Raw genomic sequence first — 15,752 nt, 5'->3', positions numbered from 1 at the left:
TCACACAAACCCATCACACAGACCCTGTCACACAAACCCTGTCACACAGACCCTGTCACACAAACCCTGTCACACAGACCCTGTCACACAAACCCTGTCACACAGACCCTGTCACACAGACCCATCACACAGACCCTGTCACACAAACCCATCACACAGACCCTGTCACACAGACCCTGTCACACAGACCCTGTCACACAAACCCTGTCACACAGACCCATCACACAGACCCTGTCACACAGACCCTGTCACACAGACCCTGTCACATTCAGGGAGTGGAGTGGGAGCTCCTCTGCTCTCTGCCTGCCCCACTCTGCACTCACTGCCTTGATTTTTATCTCAGCTCTGCACTCTCACAGTAAAACTGTCCTCCCCAGCCCCTGCAGGAGCAGCCAGCTGAGCTCTGCTTCCCACCAAACCCTCGGGATGGGCTCCAGGGATGCTCCAAACCCCACCATGGCACGGGTGGCACAGGACCAGCAGCCAAGCGGTGCCACGGGACAATTCCAGCCGGGTCTGGGCTGTTCTGGGATTTGACTGTGAGAGCTGGGATTTTTTTTCCCTGAGGAAGGAGGTTTTGTGTGCTCCAGGTCGGCATAGCCCAGGAAGAGGCCGTGTGGGAGTGCTGCATTCCAGGGCTGGTGCTCCACAGCCAAAGGAATCTCCCTAACTGGAATGTCACCTCTCACTGGTTAAAAGAGTAAATAAATGAACCCAGTGAAAATAAAACCAGCGGGGAAAAGGCCCGGGGAGACCCCAGGGATCCCTGCTGGGATTAACTCTGATCCCCCCGGGTCAGGATGGCACTGCCAGGGGCTCCTGGGGCTGCACGTTCCCTCACTTCCAGCTCCACTCACCCCTGACTGCAGGCTGGGCACATGAACCCCGGCTGAAGCCACTTCCTGCTTTCATTCTGCTCTCCATGGCAGCTTTCTAGGTATTAAATGGCACTTTTTCCATGTACCAAGATCATGGAACTGCAGCATCTGCTGGAGGAAACCAGAGGAATCCTTCCAGACCATAAAGGAAATGACACTGAAAATGAAAAATCATCTCCTCCCCTGGGGGCTTCTCAGAAACACACACTGGTTTGGGTGGGAAGGGACCTCAAAGCCCACCCAGTGCCACCCCTTACCTTTCCAATGCCCCCCTCATTTCTAATTTACTAATCACTGGCCTTCCAGCAACACGTGACTTTATGCCAGAGGTCCAAATGCCACTCCTGACAAAAGCCACCAGCACCAGCCTCCACAGAGCAGCAAACCCCCTTTTCTGTGTTGGCACTGAACCCATTTTCTTTTGGGTTTCGGGTCTGAGGCACTTTTAGCAGCCATTTCAGGGTAAGATTCCCATTCCTTCTCACCTGGGTTCCTCCTGCCCTTCCAGCCATTCAGTCCTGTGACATACAAAACCTTTATATCAAATCTATCCCACGGATTCCTACACAAAGATTCTGTAAGAGACACATGAATTCCCTCACGGGTTTTTACCCAATGCCATAACATTGGAGGTGCAGGGCAAGTAGCCCCCAAAAACCCCTCATGGACCAAATATTTTGAGAGGATTTGTTAGAAATGAAAATATTTCAGTTAGACCATCTATGGCTTTCCTGTCAAAGGATGGATCTGGAGCCAAGTTTTACTTCTAGGGGGTTTTTTATACTTACATTTTTTTTATAGTTATATGTAATTTTGTACTTTCATGGTGCTTTAAATGCTTAAAGTTCTACATGATGCTTCTTTTTTATTGTCTTGTGGCTCCAGGGAAGGGTCTGGCCCAGGTGAGCAGTAAAAACCCCTTCTCCTGCAGTGACTCCCCACCAGGGCAGGGTTTGGCAGCTCAGTTCAGGCCTGTAACAGCTTTAGAAACCCTCTCTGCTCCCACTCAGGTGTCTCATTGCACTGGAAATGAGTTTTAAACAATGTCTTGTTTCGGCCAAGAAATTCTGTGCATGACTGAGGGGAAAAGGAAAAGGGAAATATTGGATTGAGGGGTAAAGTTCCAGCGTGAGCAGCTGCAGCACCAGCTCTCCAGGCCACCCAGAGCTGCCTGCAGGGAGGCTCCAGGCTCCCTCACCCAGCTGGCAGGGAGGAAACACTCATTTTTAACAGGGAATAACAGCCCTGGAGTGAACAGAGTCCCCCCTGCTCCCAGAGCAATGTATGTCACAGACTCACAGGGCATCAGGGCTTTTTTCTCATTAGCTCAGCTCAGAGCATCTCAGCAGCCCAAAAGTGTCTGAGCAGAGCTTTGAAGGAGGGAAGAATTGAGATGTTGGTCAAATGAACGGGTTTGACAGGTCCTGGGCAAGGAGGGAAATGCAGCTTGTCAGGAATGAAGGCTGCACTGCTGTGCCTGACACAGGGAGACAGCAGGACAGGGCACCCTGTGACAAGTGACATTCCCTTCCCAGGGTGCCCAGTGACATCAGGATTCACCCCAGAGAGTGAAATCCATCCTCTCCTTTGCTTGGCACTCCTGCACTGCTTCCACAGAAAAGCCAGGATCTGGAGAGGGCAGAAATGCCTCTGAACCATCCAAGCTGAGCAGCCCCAGCACCCACTGCCTCAGCTGGGCTGGAGAGGGTTCAACACCAACACCTAAACAGGGCCTGTGTGGGAGGGAGAGACCAAACCAGGACAGGACCAAGCTCAGTGGCTCAAGCCCAAACCCTGCAGGACCCCCCCGTTCACCCTCTCCCAGGGAACACGGGGGGAAGGCAGGGAAAGCCTGGGAGGAGCAGAGTGGCAGCTCCTGGCTGTGGAGCCCAGAGAGCTGCTCTGGGATGTGGAGGGGCCAAAACCCCACCCAGGCACAGGTACCTGCAGCCCTTCACTGCCCAGGGGGCACATCCCACCCGAGCTCCAAAGGGCACAGGTACCTGCAGCCCCTCACTGCCCAGGGGGGCACATCCCCCCTGAGCTCCAAAGGGCACAGGTACCCACAGCCCCTCACTGCCCAGGGGGCACATCCCCCCTGAGCTCCACAGGGCACAGGTACCCACAGCCCTTCACTGCCCAGGGGGCACATCCCACCTGAGCTCCAAAGGGACGGCACATTCCAGGCTCTGGGGTTGCTGTGAGGCACCAGAAGGGATGGATAAAAGCCCCCAGGCCCTCCCCAGCCCGTCCCTCCCAGAACAGGGACCCACCTTTCCTTTTCCACCTGCTCTTCCTCCCGTCCTTGGCGGCGCAGCCGTCGCTGCTGCTGCTGCTGTTCTCGGAGCTCTGCGAGTCGGACTGGCCATCACTGCTCTCCTCTGAGCCCTCTGACAGCTCCTTCAGCCCGTCTGGGACGTCCTTCTGCGGGGGGACACAGGCACACACAGTCACCCCCCGGGCCAGCCCCTCCCCCGGGCAGCAGAACCCTCAGAACAGGGAGGTTTTTATCTACCAGGGGTTTTCTGATGCTCCTGAGCAGAGCCAGAGCTGCTCCACCGCTGGCCTCAAACACTCTGCTGCCCTCTGGGAGTCCATTTAAACACTCAATGCAGGTGACACGTCCCTACCACCACCCTCATCACCCCTCACAGGAGGCTTTAACTGCTCTTCCCTGACTTCTCCATCCCTAATCACCAACTCCAGAGCAAGGGCCCAGAGGGACGGGACACAGGAGAAGGGCTTCCCCCTGCCAGAGGGGTTAGATGGGATACTGTTCCCACCAGAGCAGAGCAGCCCCTGACCTGCCAACACAGGTCCTTGGGAAAACACACCTGGCACTGGTTCCTGAGTGGTCCTTACACCCTGTGAGGAGGGGCTGAGGGAGCTGGGGGGGCTCAGCCTGGAGCAAAGGAGGCTCAGGGGGGACCTTCTGGCTCTGCAACTCCCTGACAGAAAGGAGAAGCCAGGAGGGTCCCCAATTCCCAGGGAACAAGGGACAGGAGGAGAGGGAACGGCCTCCAGCTGTGCCAGGGGAGGCTCAGGTTGGACAGGAGGAGGAATTTCCTGCTGGAAAGGGTGGTCAGGCACTGGCAGGGGCTGCCCAGGGAGGTTTGGAGTGCCCAGCCCTGGAGGTGTCCCAGGAAGGCCTGGCCGTGGCACTCAGAGCTCTGGGCTGGGGACAAGGTGGGGATGGGGCACAGGGGGGATCCATGGGCTGGGAGGGCTTTTCCAGCCTCAGGGATTCTGGGATTCTGGGATTCAGTGAAAGCCCTGGGCTGCCCAGGCTGTGGGGGGAGCACCTGCACTCACCTGTGGGTTGGGGCTGTTCCCCTCAGAGGGAGCAGCAGCTCTTCCATCCCTCCCACACCAAGCCCAGCCTGCCCTCTAGTGCTGCTCCCATGGGATCCACACTGCAACACTCAGTTCCAGGGCAGGAGAACTGGCTGCTCCCTGCTGCTGAGCTGTCCAGTTGTGGGGGGTCATGTCCCCCCTGCTCCCCCACCTGAAGAGCTCTGGGCACCTCCCAGAGGTGCTGAGCCAGGAGGAGATGGACTGTGGCCCATCCCAACCCTCACCCCTGCTCTGCCTCTGTGCCACCCCCTCAGCCAAGGCTGAACTGATGCCACCATTCCCAAGAATCCTTAGGAATGTGTGAGGCAGCAGGAGGGAACAGCTGGACAGCTCTGGGTGTGTCCCACAGGGAATCCTTTCTGCTGGGAAAAGCACATCAGAACAGCTCTCCCTGGACCTGGAGACAACTGACTCCTTGTCCTGCCCCTGAAACCAGAGCCAGGAGTGATTTCCACACCTAAGGCCAGTTAGGGTGACAAGGGCTGTCAGTGTTAATGACTCTGTGGTTCCATTCCTCTCTGTCCAGGAGGGAGTGAGAGAGGAAAAGTGTCCCAGGGGGACCCCCACACTGAGCAGGTCTGAGCACAGCCTGCAGGGACAATCCACACCAAACCAGGGATGGTGTGAGGCCTCCTTCTAGTGTTTAAAACACAGATTATTTTTAAATACACCAATCAGATCCTCCCATAATTTTCCCTCTGTCTTACTAACAGACTGAGGATAAAAGGTGATTTTTCATTTCTAGAGACAAGCTGAGAGCAGTGAAGATGAAGTTACCCTTTTAGGGCTGAAGTTCCACTGACATTTTAATTACTCCTTCATTTCTGGGGCAGTGATTGATATCAGCAAACCACCCTGGGGGTAACAGGAGCAGCTCCAGCTGTGCCCTCACACCCAGTGCTCAGGAGGGAACGTCCACACTCCAACTCCTGCCAGTGGGGAACAGTCCCCTCTTCAGGATTATCCTGGATAATCTGGACATCAGGAGGAATTTCCTGCTGGAAAGGGTGGTCAGGCCCTGGCAGGGGCTGCCCAGGGAGGTTTGGAGTGCCCAGCCCTGGAGGTGTCCCAGGAAGGCCTGGCCGTGGCACTCAGTGCTCTGGGCTGGGGACAAGGTGGGGATGGGGCACGGGGGGGATCCATGGGCTGGGAGGGCTTTTCCCACCCCAGGGACTCCCAGATCCCACCCCAAGGTGTTTTTAAACAGCCCAAAGCCACCTGAGCACCCCGTGGAGGTGCCAGGAGGACACTCCCTCACTCACCTTGAGGGTGTAGACGCCCATCCGTCCCGGCACCTTGTAGAAGATGCCCTCCTCCCCGCGGGAGTTGGTGTGTAACATGGCATTCAGGCAGGCCAGGGGGGACGTCCCACTGCAACACAGCACCAGCTCAGTGCCCAGGGGGCTCTGGGGGCTCATCTCCTGCTGGGGGGGACCCTCACCCACCACCACACCCACGCAGAGGCACAAAGCTCCCAGACCCAGCTCCCAGGCCCAGGGAGGACACGAGCTGTGGCTGCCACAGTGACACCAGTGACACCAGTGCACGTGTGCTCCAAGCCCCGGGGAAAAGGCAAACAAAAAAAGCCCCCACGTTCAGGCTCTCCAAGACTTTTTTTGCCAGACATCAGCCCAATCCCAGGGTTTTCCAGGCTCTGGATGCTCCAGGTTGCTCACATGGACCTCGGAGGGGGTTTGGTGGGAGCTCACAACGGGCTGCACGGGGATTTGAAGTTGTGCTGGGGGGCTTTTCTCCCAAAATAGAACCCACATCTCACAAAAACGAGAGTTGGGGGACAAAGAATGGAAACAAATCACACAGTTTCCCCTGAAAAGAGGGGAGATCTCTGATCCCAGCAGGAGGGTGGAGGCAGAGGATCCCTCTTTTCACCGGTGGGGTGTTTTTTGTTTGGCTTTTTAAACCCACCCTGCTGCAGGCAGGAGCAAACCCAGGAGGCACAGGGGTGACCTGCAGGGACAGGGGGATCACAGCCTCTCCCAGCCAGGTGTCCCTGCCCCCAGAGCACACTGGGATCGAGCAGGGCCCTGCTCACAGAGGGGGAGTCCCTCAGGAACCAGAGCCACCAGAGTGACTGACCCCCCGAATCTGTGACTGCTGCAGTGAGCTCCCTGAGCAGGAGGCACAGCTGTGCCTGCAGTAAACCCAAACACTGCAAAACCCCCCCAGGTGGGGTGAAAGGAGGAGAGGGAAATACAGGGGGGATGAGCAGAGCCCTCCAAGGATTTGGGCAGGGCCTTGGTGCTCCAGGCTGTGCCCAAGGGCATGTGCAGCAAAGCACCATTCCCTGTTGGGATCAGGACAGGCCAGATCCACGGGCTGGGCCCAGCAGTGAGAGCCAGCAAAGCTGAGCTCTGCAGGAAAACCCTTTCACACTGCATTGACTGTTTTAGGGAAGCACAGAAATCCCTCCCTGGGAGGGTGGGCAGGCCCTGGCACAGGCTGCCCAGAGAAGCTGTGGCTGCCCCTGGATCCCTGGGAGTGCCCAAGGCCAGGTTGGAGCACCCTGGGCTGGTGGAAGGTGTCCCTGCCCACGGCAGGGGGTGGAACAGGATGAGCTTTAATGCTCCTTCCAACCCAAACTGTTGTGGGATTTGATGATTTTATGCCTTTTTCCCCAGCACTCCCAGCCTGTGGAGGAGCAGGGATCACTCCAAATCCCTCCCATTCCCTCAGGGTGGCAGGAGAGCTCTGCCACAGCCCTGACCTGCACCTCACCAAGCACATCCTTCTAAAAACTGCACCAGAGCAGAACCCAGTGCCAAGCCAAGCATTTCACAGCAGTGTGGGCAGAGTTGGGCTTGGGAAGCTCCCCAGGGAATGATGCCTTGGCAGGACCCATCTTCACAAAAGCTTTACTCATCTGGCACCTCCACTGCTCCTCCTGAACTAATTCCCTGTTTAACAGCTTCTCCTTACTTTTAATTCCCTGTTTTCTCATGTTTACCCCTCTCAAGGTACGTGCCTGTCCCTGGCAGGAATCCAACACTGCTCCAGTCTGTCACACAAGTTATTATTAAATTTTTTAAAGCTAAAACTAGCCAACAAATCCCACTTGACTTTGAACAGAAATGGGTTGGATTTGGGTAGAAGATACGTGGTCATTTCAAATCCTTTCTGCCCTTACGGGCGAGCCCTCGTGAGCACCCAATCCCTACAGGAACCACCCCATTCCCAGGACTGTCCCTCACTCCCAGCCCTGCTCTGGCTGCAGGATGGTGGTTCCCAGCTCCAACCAGTCTGACCAGTCCCTCAGGGCAGCTGCTGCAGGACCAGGTGAGCTGTGCCACCAGCAGCTCCCACCTGAGCTGATCTGGATCTCCACTGGCACAGGAACCTCCAAACCGGACACTGGAACCTCCAAATTAGAAACACAAACCTCCAAACTGGAAAAAAAGACCAAATCTCACCCAAAAAGACAATTGAGAACCAGCCAAGGTGCTCCCCCAGACCCCAGAAGCCATGGGGGCTGTGCTGACCCTGCCTGATCCCAGGGAAACACTTTCCTTGGATAAAAGGGGGCTTTCCCCAGCCCTGGCAGTTTGCTCCCAAACACATGTGCAGTGGGACTGGGGTTACATTTATCCTTGGACATGAAACCTGTTCTCCCTGGATGGAAGGATTTCACCCCTGGCTGGGTCTGTGCTGCCCCTGTGCTTGGAGTCCCCCAGCATTCCCTCATTCCTCTCTCCACTCCCTGTGCTCTGCACCCAGCCCACCTCCTGCTACCAGAAATGCCAGAGCTGCCCCAAAGCAGCCTGAGGAACCAGATGTTGTTCTTCCAGTTACTTTAGTGCCTTTTTCCCTGACTTTATACCCAAGGCCATCTCCTCCCTGTGCCAGGAACACACACTGGACCAACAGCCAGCTCTGGCAGCTCCCCCCATCCCACCCCAAACCAAGCAGGTGATGCAAAGATGAGTTTCTGTGCTCCAGGTGCATCACCACCCCCAATTTCACCCCATTCCATCCCAAATCCACAGGGAGCCACGGGCAGCTCCAGCTCTGCCGACTGGTAAGGTGCCAGACCTGCTGGCAGGGCTCCAACTGGGATTTATCCCTCAGGGAAGAGCCTGTGGAGCTCAGCAAGGCTATGCCATGACCAGCCTGTAACTGCTCTGCTCCTTGGTGTCCTGTCAGGGCTCTGCCAGACCTGCTGCAGCTCAAATCCCTCACTTTATTCCCAAAGCTCCCGAACTGGAACGTTCTCCTGCTTTGCATCATGGCCATGGACCACCCTGGGCTCCAGCTGACCTCAGGTTTGGCTCTTGGCTTGAAGATGAGAGGTGTGAGGTGCAGATGCACAAACCTGCTCGGCTGGAGAGGCAGGAGGGACATCAGGATTAGGCTGGATGGGGCTGGGAGCACCCTGGAACAGTGGGAGGTGTCCCTGCCCATGGCAGGGGGTGGCACTGGATGGGCTTTGAGGTCCCTTCCCAGACAAACCATTCCATGATTCCAGGGCTCAGGGTGCCACTGTCTCCTCCTCACTCGGGGTGTGATGTGCTGACCCGGGACACAGGGGCAGGAACAGCTCTCAGCTCCACTTTACTGCCCCCAGACAGGATTCTAGCCACAAATCCAAGCCCCTGGATTAAGGTGCTGCACCTCCACAGGGCATGTTTAGGATTTCTCTGAACTACTGTTTCCCTCAGGAATTAACTGTAGGAAGAGCCTGGCCTGATTTCCCTGGATCTGCCTGGGCTGTTTCCACCCCAAATCTCACTGATGCACTGAAAATGGAACACAGGCACCACCAGGGCACTGGAACTTTGTGCTGCCCAGGAACAGGAGCCCTTTCCAAGCCTGCTCTGACACACCAGGCAGGACCTGCCTGGTCAGGACACTTCCCTGGAGACAGCAGCACTTCCCTGATGAGAACCAGATAAATCCTGACACGGGAAACACTGACTCAGGCATCCTGCACCTCCAAAAGCCACTGGTGCCTCACCCAGTGCTTCCAACACTCATTTCTGACCAGAATTCCAGCAGTGCACAAAGGCAAGGATCCATTTACAACCCTGGGGGACAGCCTGGACCCAGGTTATCCATCCCCTGGCACTCCCAGCTCTGCTTTTCCATGCCAATCCTGCTCAGAATTTGCCATCTGAGGTGAGTGCAGACCCGAGCTGGGGGTGCTGCTGGGAGCAAAGAGCCTTTGCAGCTGGACTGTCACTGATGCACTCCCAGCAGGGCATTATCCCCACTTTATTCCAGCTGGGAATTGGGTGTTCAGGGAGAGCAAACCCGTTTGAACTGCTGTGGTGATGAGTGGGATGATCACCCAGTGCTGGGGACAGCCCAGGGACACACGGACAGGATCCCTGGGAAACCCTGGAGAAATGTCCTGGGGGTCACACTGGTTCCCACCCCAGCTGAGCAGCCCTTGGGAGGGCTGGGATCAGGATCCTGGATCAGGACAGGCTGACAAATCCAGCTGGATTTGTGCACTGGAATGAGCTGGCATTAAAGCACAAACACCCCTCTGCCAGAGTTTGGGGGGCTCGGAGGTGACTCCAGCAGCCTCCACCAGGGCTCACTTGGTTTCCATGGCACTCCCAGCACACACTGAAACTTCCTGGCTTTTCCTTTTCCAAAATAAAATAAAAAAAAGCTCAGCAAAGCTGGGCCTTTGAGTGAAACCTGCCCCAGCCAGGGCAGCACAAAGGGACTGGTGGTGCCAGGGCAGGGGCCACGGGCCAAGATCCCCTGCCCTCCTCATTGTCTGCTTGAAGCCTTGAGCCCCTTCACTTCCCCAGAACTGATGCTTTATCCTCACTCCCACTGTACTGGGGCTTGGGAAAAACCAGGGAGGGACAAATCCACCCCTCACAGCTTCCTCTGCCAGAGGCAAAATGGTCTGAGTTGGATTCAACCCAAGGGTTGAGCTGGAACCAAAACTGGTTCAGCCTGGGGAAGGGAAGGCTCCACGAAAACTTCAGAGCCCCTTCCAGGGCTGAAAGGGGCTCCAGGAGAGCTGGAGAGGGACTGGGGACAAGGGGGGGGATGGTTTCCCACTGCCAGAGGGCAGGGAGAGATGGGAGATTGGGAAGGGATTCCTGGCTGGGAGGGTGGGGAGGTCCTGCCACAGGTTTCCCAGAGGATCTGTGGCTGCCCCTGGATCCCTGGAAGTGTCCCAGGCCAGGCTGGACGGGGCTTGGAGCAACCTGGTGCTGCCAGTCACTGAAATGAGGGGGTTAGTAATGACTCCCTTCTAATGCCAGCCAAAACCAACTAATTTAACAGACCTGTGCAATTTATAAACCCATGACTGACACACAGATTGCATTTTTTTTTTTTACATCATTGCCCAAACAAGGGGGTTTGGGAACTTGTAAATCTCAATTCAATTCTGAAAATCACCACTTTCCACATGCACACTGTCACTGATGAGCTGGAGAACTGACCTCAGGGGGATCCCCAGCCAGTGACTGTCCCTGTGCCAGCAGGACAGGCACATTCCTCACTTTTTTGGACTGCTGGGAGGGCCAAACCAGGGCAGGGATGGCTCTTGTGGGGAACAGGCAGCTGTGAGGCCACAGCACAAGGAATGCATGTTCTGAGCTCTCCCCCACTGAGGAGTTCCCCAAGTTACCCAGCATTTCAGCCCAACACACACATCCCACCTTTTCCTGCCCAGAAACCCCAAATTTCAGTCAACATTTCAAACAGGACATTTTAAACCCCCACTGAATCAAAAGCTTCTTCAGACCGAGCAGGGAAAAGGGGGTTGAGTGGGAAATGAAGGTTAAGGTGAGGACTCTGCTCCCAGCAGCTGCCTGGGGAAGGGATGGAAGGAGGTGGGGTATCCCTTTAACCCTGTAATCCCCCTGGAACATCCCTTCCACCCTGCAATCCCAATGGAGCATCCCTTCCACCCTGTAATCCCAATGGAGTATCCCTTTAACCCTGTAATCCCACTGGAGCATTCCTTTAACCCTGTAATCCCCCTGGAGCATCCCTTCTACCCTGGAATCCCACTGGAGCATCCCTTCCACCCTGTAATCCCCCCGGAGCATCCCTTCCACCCTGTAATCCCAATGGAGCATCCCTTTAACCCTGTAATCCCAATGGAGCATCCCTTCCACCCTGTAATCCCACTGGAGCATCCCTTTAACCCTGTAATCCCAATGGAGCATCCCTTTAACCCTGTAATCCCAATGGAGCATCCCTTCTACCCTGTAATCCCACTGGAGCATCCCTTCCACCCTGCAATCCCCCTGGAGCATCCCTTCTACCCTGGAATCCCACTGGAGCATCCCTTCCACCCTGCAATCCCCCTGGATCATCCCCCCTCCCCCCCTTCCCTGCTCCAAGGGCCTGAGCTGCCTTGGGCTGGATTTTAAAACCAAAGTGACCAAACAAAACCGGTCCAAGTGCTCCAGTTGTGCTGTATCTAGACCTCCCAACCCTCCCCTCAGCACTCCCCCGGGGTGATTTACCCACCAAAGGGTGACCCCAGGCTAAAGGCCCAGTTTCCACGTGCTCAGCAGTGCTCTGGGCCCAGCAGATCCCTGCACTCTCCTGCCCTGGGATCCCTCTGGAGCGAGCCCCTGCCCCAGGGATCCCTCTGGAGCGAGCCCCTGCCCCAGGGATCCCTCTGGAGCGAGCCCCTGCCCCAGGGATCCCTCTGGAGTGAGTCCCTGCCCCAGGGACCCCTCTGGAGTGAGCCCCTGCCCCAGGGATCCCTCTGGAGCGAGCCCCTGCCCCAGGGATCCCTCTGGAGTGAGCCCCTGCCCCAGGGATCCCTCTGGAGTGAGCCCCTGCCCCAGGGACCCCTCTGGAGCGAGCCCCTGCCCCAGGGATGCTGCAGGCACAGGGGCAGCTGCTGCTGGGCACCCAAAGGGGACTGGTTCCACCCCAGGGAGCTGCCCCCAGCACAGGGAGGGGTTCATTAGTGACACAACACCAAGTGACCCAGCAGGGAGAGTCATTCCCCAGCCTCCCTGCCCCAGGGACTGCCCAAACCTCCCCCAGACCTCCCCCAGGGGCTGGGCTTTGCTCAGGGGGCAGCATTTCCCAGTTTTGTGTTCCTTTGGAGCATCCCCTTCTTCCCCACTTCCCAGGTGAACCAGAACAGCTTTTTGTTCAGCAGGGTATTAAAAGGTGGTGGTTTAGAAGACCCTGGTTCCAGGAGCCTGGAAGTGCCAGGGCAGAGCCAGAGCCAAGAGCCACCCCCAGTCCCACCCAGGACGTCAGCCAGGGGCAGGGTTAGGAAAGCAGGGGGTTCCCAGCTCGGGTCCCAGGTTAAACTTGGCTTTTCCCCACAGGCAGCACCTGGTGGTGGCCCCAGACAAGGTGCACACACCCCACATGCAAATCAAGCACCCCCTCACCCCAAACCAGCAGGGACAGGGGGGGACACAGCGAGGAGCCAGGCACCCCACAGGGACATCATGGGCATGCAGGGAGGGCAGGGCAGGGCCAGGGCCAGGGGCAGGGGCTCAGGGGGCAAAGCAGGGGCTCTGCATTAGGGCTGGCAGGGGTGTTAGGGAGGAGCAGCTTCGGGGTGGGCAGCGGTGGGTTCTTACCTTCTGGAGGTGGAGGGCAACCCAAAAAAAGGAGAGAAAGACCCCTTTAAAAACTTGAGCAGAACAACGGACTCATGGTTAATTCACACAAACCCTCCCCTCCCCCTCCACCAGAGCCACATTTTAAACGTTTTGGGTCGACCTGCAGGGCCTGGGGGAGCCCTGGGGAGGGAGGTGGCACTGCCAGGGGGGTCCAGTCTGCTCCCAGGGCAGCTCCAACCACAGGACTGTCACCTTCCCCAGGGGTGAGCTTCCCAGGAGCCAGGGGGGCCCTCTGGAAGTCTGTCTGTCTGCCCCGTGCAGACACACAGTGGAACAGGAACTTCCTCCTTCAGCCCCCTCAGCACAGCTCCCAGCTCACAGCCCCAGGGCAAAGAGCAGCCCTGGAACCCAGAGTGCCAGGGTGGGATGGAGCAGGACCTTCAAAGAGCAGCCCTGGGACCCAGAGTGCCAGGGTGGATGGAGCAGGACCTTCAAAGAGCAGCCCTGGGACCCAGACTGGCAGGGGTGGGATGGAGCAGGACCTTCACCAGCCCCACAGATGATCCATGGCCTCACCAAGCTACCAACAATGCCAACTCATGCACACTTGGGCCTCCCCCCAGCACTGGGGCTGGGGGTACCCACCCTGTCTCACACCCTGCAGCCCCTCTGGGCACACCAGCACTGCCAGTGCAGGGCTCTGCCTGAAAACAGGGATCCTGAGGGTTCCTGGAGCTGCACAGGAGGATCCTGAGGGTTCCTGGAGCTGCCCATGAGGATCCTGAGGGTTCCTGGAGCTGCACAGGAGGATCCTGAGGGCTCCTGGAGCTGCACAGGAGGATCCTGAGGGCTCCTGGAGCTGCACAGGAGGATCCTGAGGGATCCTGGAGCTGCACAGGAGGATCCTGAGGGCTCCTGGAGCTGCACAGGAGGATCCTGAGGGATCCTGGAGCTGCACAGGAGGATCCTGAGGGCTCCTGGAGCTGCACATGAGGATCCTGAGGGTTCCTGGAGCTGCACAGGAGGATCCTGAGGGTTCATGGAGCTGCACACACGGACCCTGAGGGTTCCTGGAGCTGCACAGGAGGATCCTGAGGGATCCTGGAGCTGCACAGGAGGATCCTGAGGGATCCTGGAGCTGCACATAAGGATCCTGAGGGTTCCTGGAGCTGCCCATGAGGACCCTGAGGGCTCCTGGAGCTGCCACGTGCACCCAAAGCAGGAGCTGGGGCAGGACCAGCAGTGCAGGCAGAGCTCTCAGCCCCACTCAGGGGAAGCCCCCTCCTCTAAGGCTTTTGGGGCACAGAGTTAAGAGCTCCAGTGCTTTTGGGTTCCCCCTCTGTGTTTCTGCCACAGAACCACGAGCCAGCTCGTACTGAAGAGAAACCCTAAAGTGAGTTTTTTGAGGCCTCATCTCCAGTGTTTCCCAGGAGAGAGCCAAGCTCTGATTCCTGCAGTGCTCATCAATACAGGATTACACTCCCTGTCCCCAGTCCCTCTCCAGCTCTCCTGGAGCCCCTTTATGCCCTGGAAGGGGCTCCAAGGTCTCCCTGGATCCTTCTCTTCTCCAGGAGAGTGTTCAAGGGGCAGAAGTGGCACCCCCAGCTTTTCCTCACTTTAGGAACTGTCCTGGTAGAAGCCCCTGCCTGGCTCAGAGCAGAAAACCCTGCCCAAGGGGACAGCCAGGAGTGCCCAGAGGTGACACCCAAACACCAGTGACCTGGTTAAACATTAACCTGGAGCCCGCCCTGGGACTCCACCTGACAGGCACTGATCCAAAAATAGCTCTGACCTGGACTTTACACCGGAGCCTTTCCACAGGGATCTCATTGAGCACATCCCAGAGGCCTCAGACAACCCCCTCTGCTCTGCCCTCAGCTACAGATGTCAGCTGGTCACTGTTTGTCCCCTCCAGAAAGCACCAAACCCAGCCCTGAGCTGCCTGAAGAACTCCCTGCACTGCTGTTCCTGCCCCTCCCTGCTCCCAGCCCCACTCCTGAGGAACACAGGGAGGAACCCTGGAGAGCCCCTTGCAGTTAAAATGCTGCCAAAAAATTCCCCTTTCCCACTGGGAAAACATCAGCAAAGAGCCCCAGGAGCCCAGCTGTGAGTCAGGAATCCTGCACAGCACAGCCCTAAGAGGCTGGCAGTGCTTTTAGGGACGTTTTAGAAGAGCCACCTCCCAGGAGAGTGACAAAAATCTCACTCACTGGAGAGGTCTGAGAGAACCCAGGCTGGTGGTTCCTCAGCAAGGCACGTGGATGTCCCTGTCCTGCCCCCCAAACACACCCAATACTGCCAACATCAAAGCCAGGGGACACGAATTCAAGGTGTCCCAGTTCACCTTTAAAAGCAGCTGGGAATTAAACAATGTGTGAAGTTATTTATGGTCCAGTTGGCTGCAGCACCTTCCAGGCCAGCTCACAGTTTGCAAATTCAAGCCCCTGGAAGGAGGTTTGAGGTACAGGAAAACCAAACACTCCTGGCTCTCAAGAGAAGAAGCCAGCAGAGAATGCTAATTTTGGTCAGCTATTCACTGATTTTAACACGTCCGAGGAGATCAAGGAAATTAAAAAACGTGGATTTAAAAAGCTGCTTCTCCTCAAACAAACGTGACTCCCTGTTGCTGACTCTCACTGCCCATCCACCCCAGGGAACTCTCCCAGCTGGTCCTGGAGCACCAGGATAAAAAATCCTAAATACAGGTGAGGCAACCAGCCAGTATCACCCTGGGTTTCTGTTCTGCTACCAAAAAAAAAACGTTATGACAGATCTTGCCTTGTCCAAAACTCAGCCAAACTGCCCTGCACGCAGCAGAAACCTCTGCTCCCTCAGCTGCTGCTGGTTTATATCACAAGTTGTTTTATATTCTCCTTCTTCCCTGCAATTCCAAACCCTCTACACCAGCAGCAGTGCCCTGAGTCCCCTGAACTCCCCCCCATTCCCTGGAGCTCCTCCAGGAGCAGCTCCTGCCCCAGCACGGCCCAGG

At 56.9% G+C, this 15,752-nt stretch overlaps 1 protein-coding gene across 3 annotated transcripts in view; it reads right to left on the bottom strand.

Moving 5' to 3' along the window:
• ASXL2 (ASXL transcriptional regulator 2) overlaps positions 1-15,752 on the bottom strand; it is a 67,743-nt gene that overhangs the window by 32,281 nt on the left and 19,710 nt on the right. For 2 of the 3 annotated variants that reach the window (XM_039390448.1, XM_039390450.1), the window contains exons 3-5: positions 12,782-12,784; positions 5,495-5,603; positions 3,152-3,302 (exon numbers count right to left, since the gene is read on the bottom strand). In XM_039390448.1, coding sequence (XP_039246382.1) covers positions 3,152-3,302; positions 5,495-5,603; positions 12,782-12,784 — 263 coding nt within the window. The remainder of the gene's footprint in view (positions 1-3,151; positions 3,303-5,494; positions 5,604-12,781; positions 12,785-15,752) is intronic. The other variant, XM_039390449.1, reaches the window with a different exon arrangement.

The sequence above is a fragment of the Pipra filicauda genome, unplaced genomic scaffold (genome assembly GCF_003945595.2).
Source record: "Pipra filicauda isolate LSUMZ 115617 unplaced genomic scaffold, ASM394559v2 scaffold820_size145981_pilon, whole genome shotgun sequence".
NCBI classification, from domain to species: domain Eukaryota; kingdom Metazoa; phylum Chordata; class Aves; order Passeriformes; family Pipridae; genus Pipra; species Pipra filicauda.
Note: the sequence above shows the minus strand (reverse complement) of the source record. Positions and strands in the feature narration are given on the sequence as shown.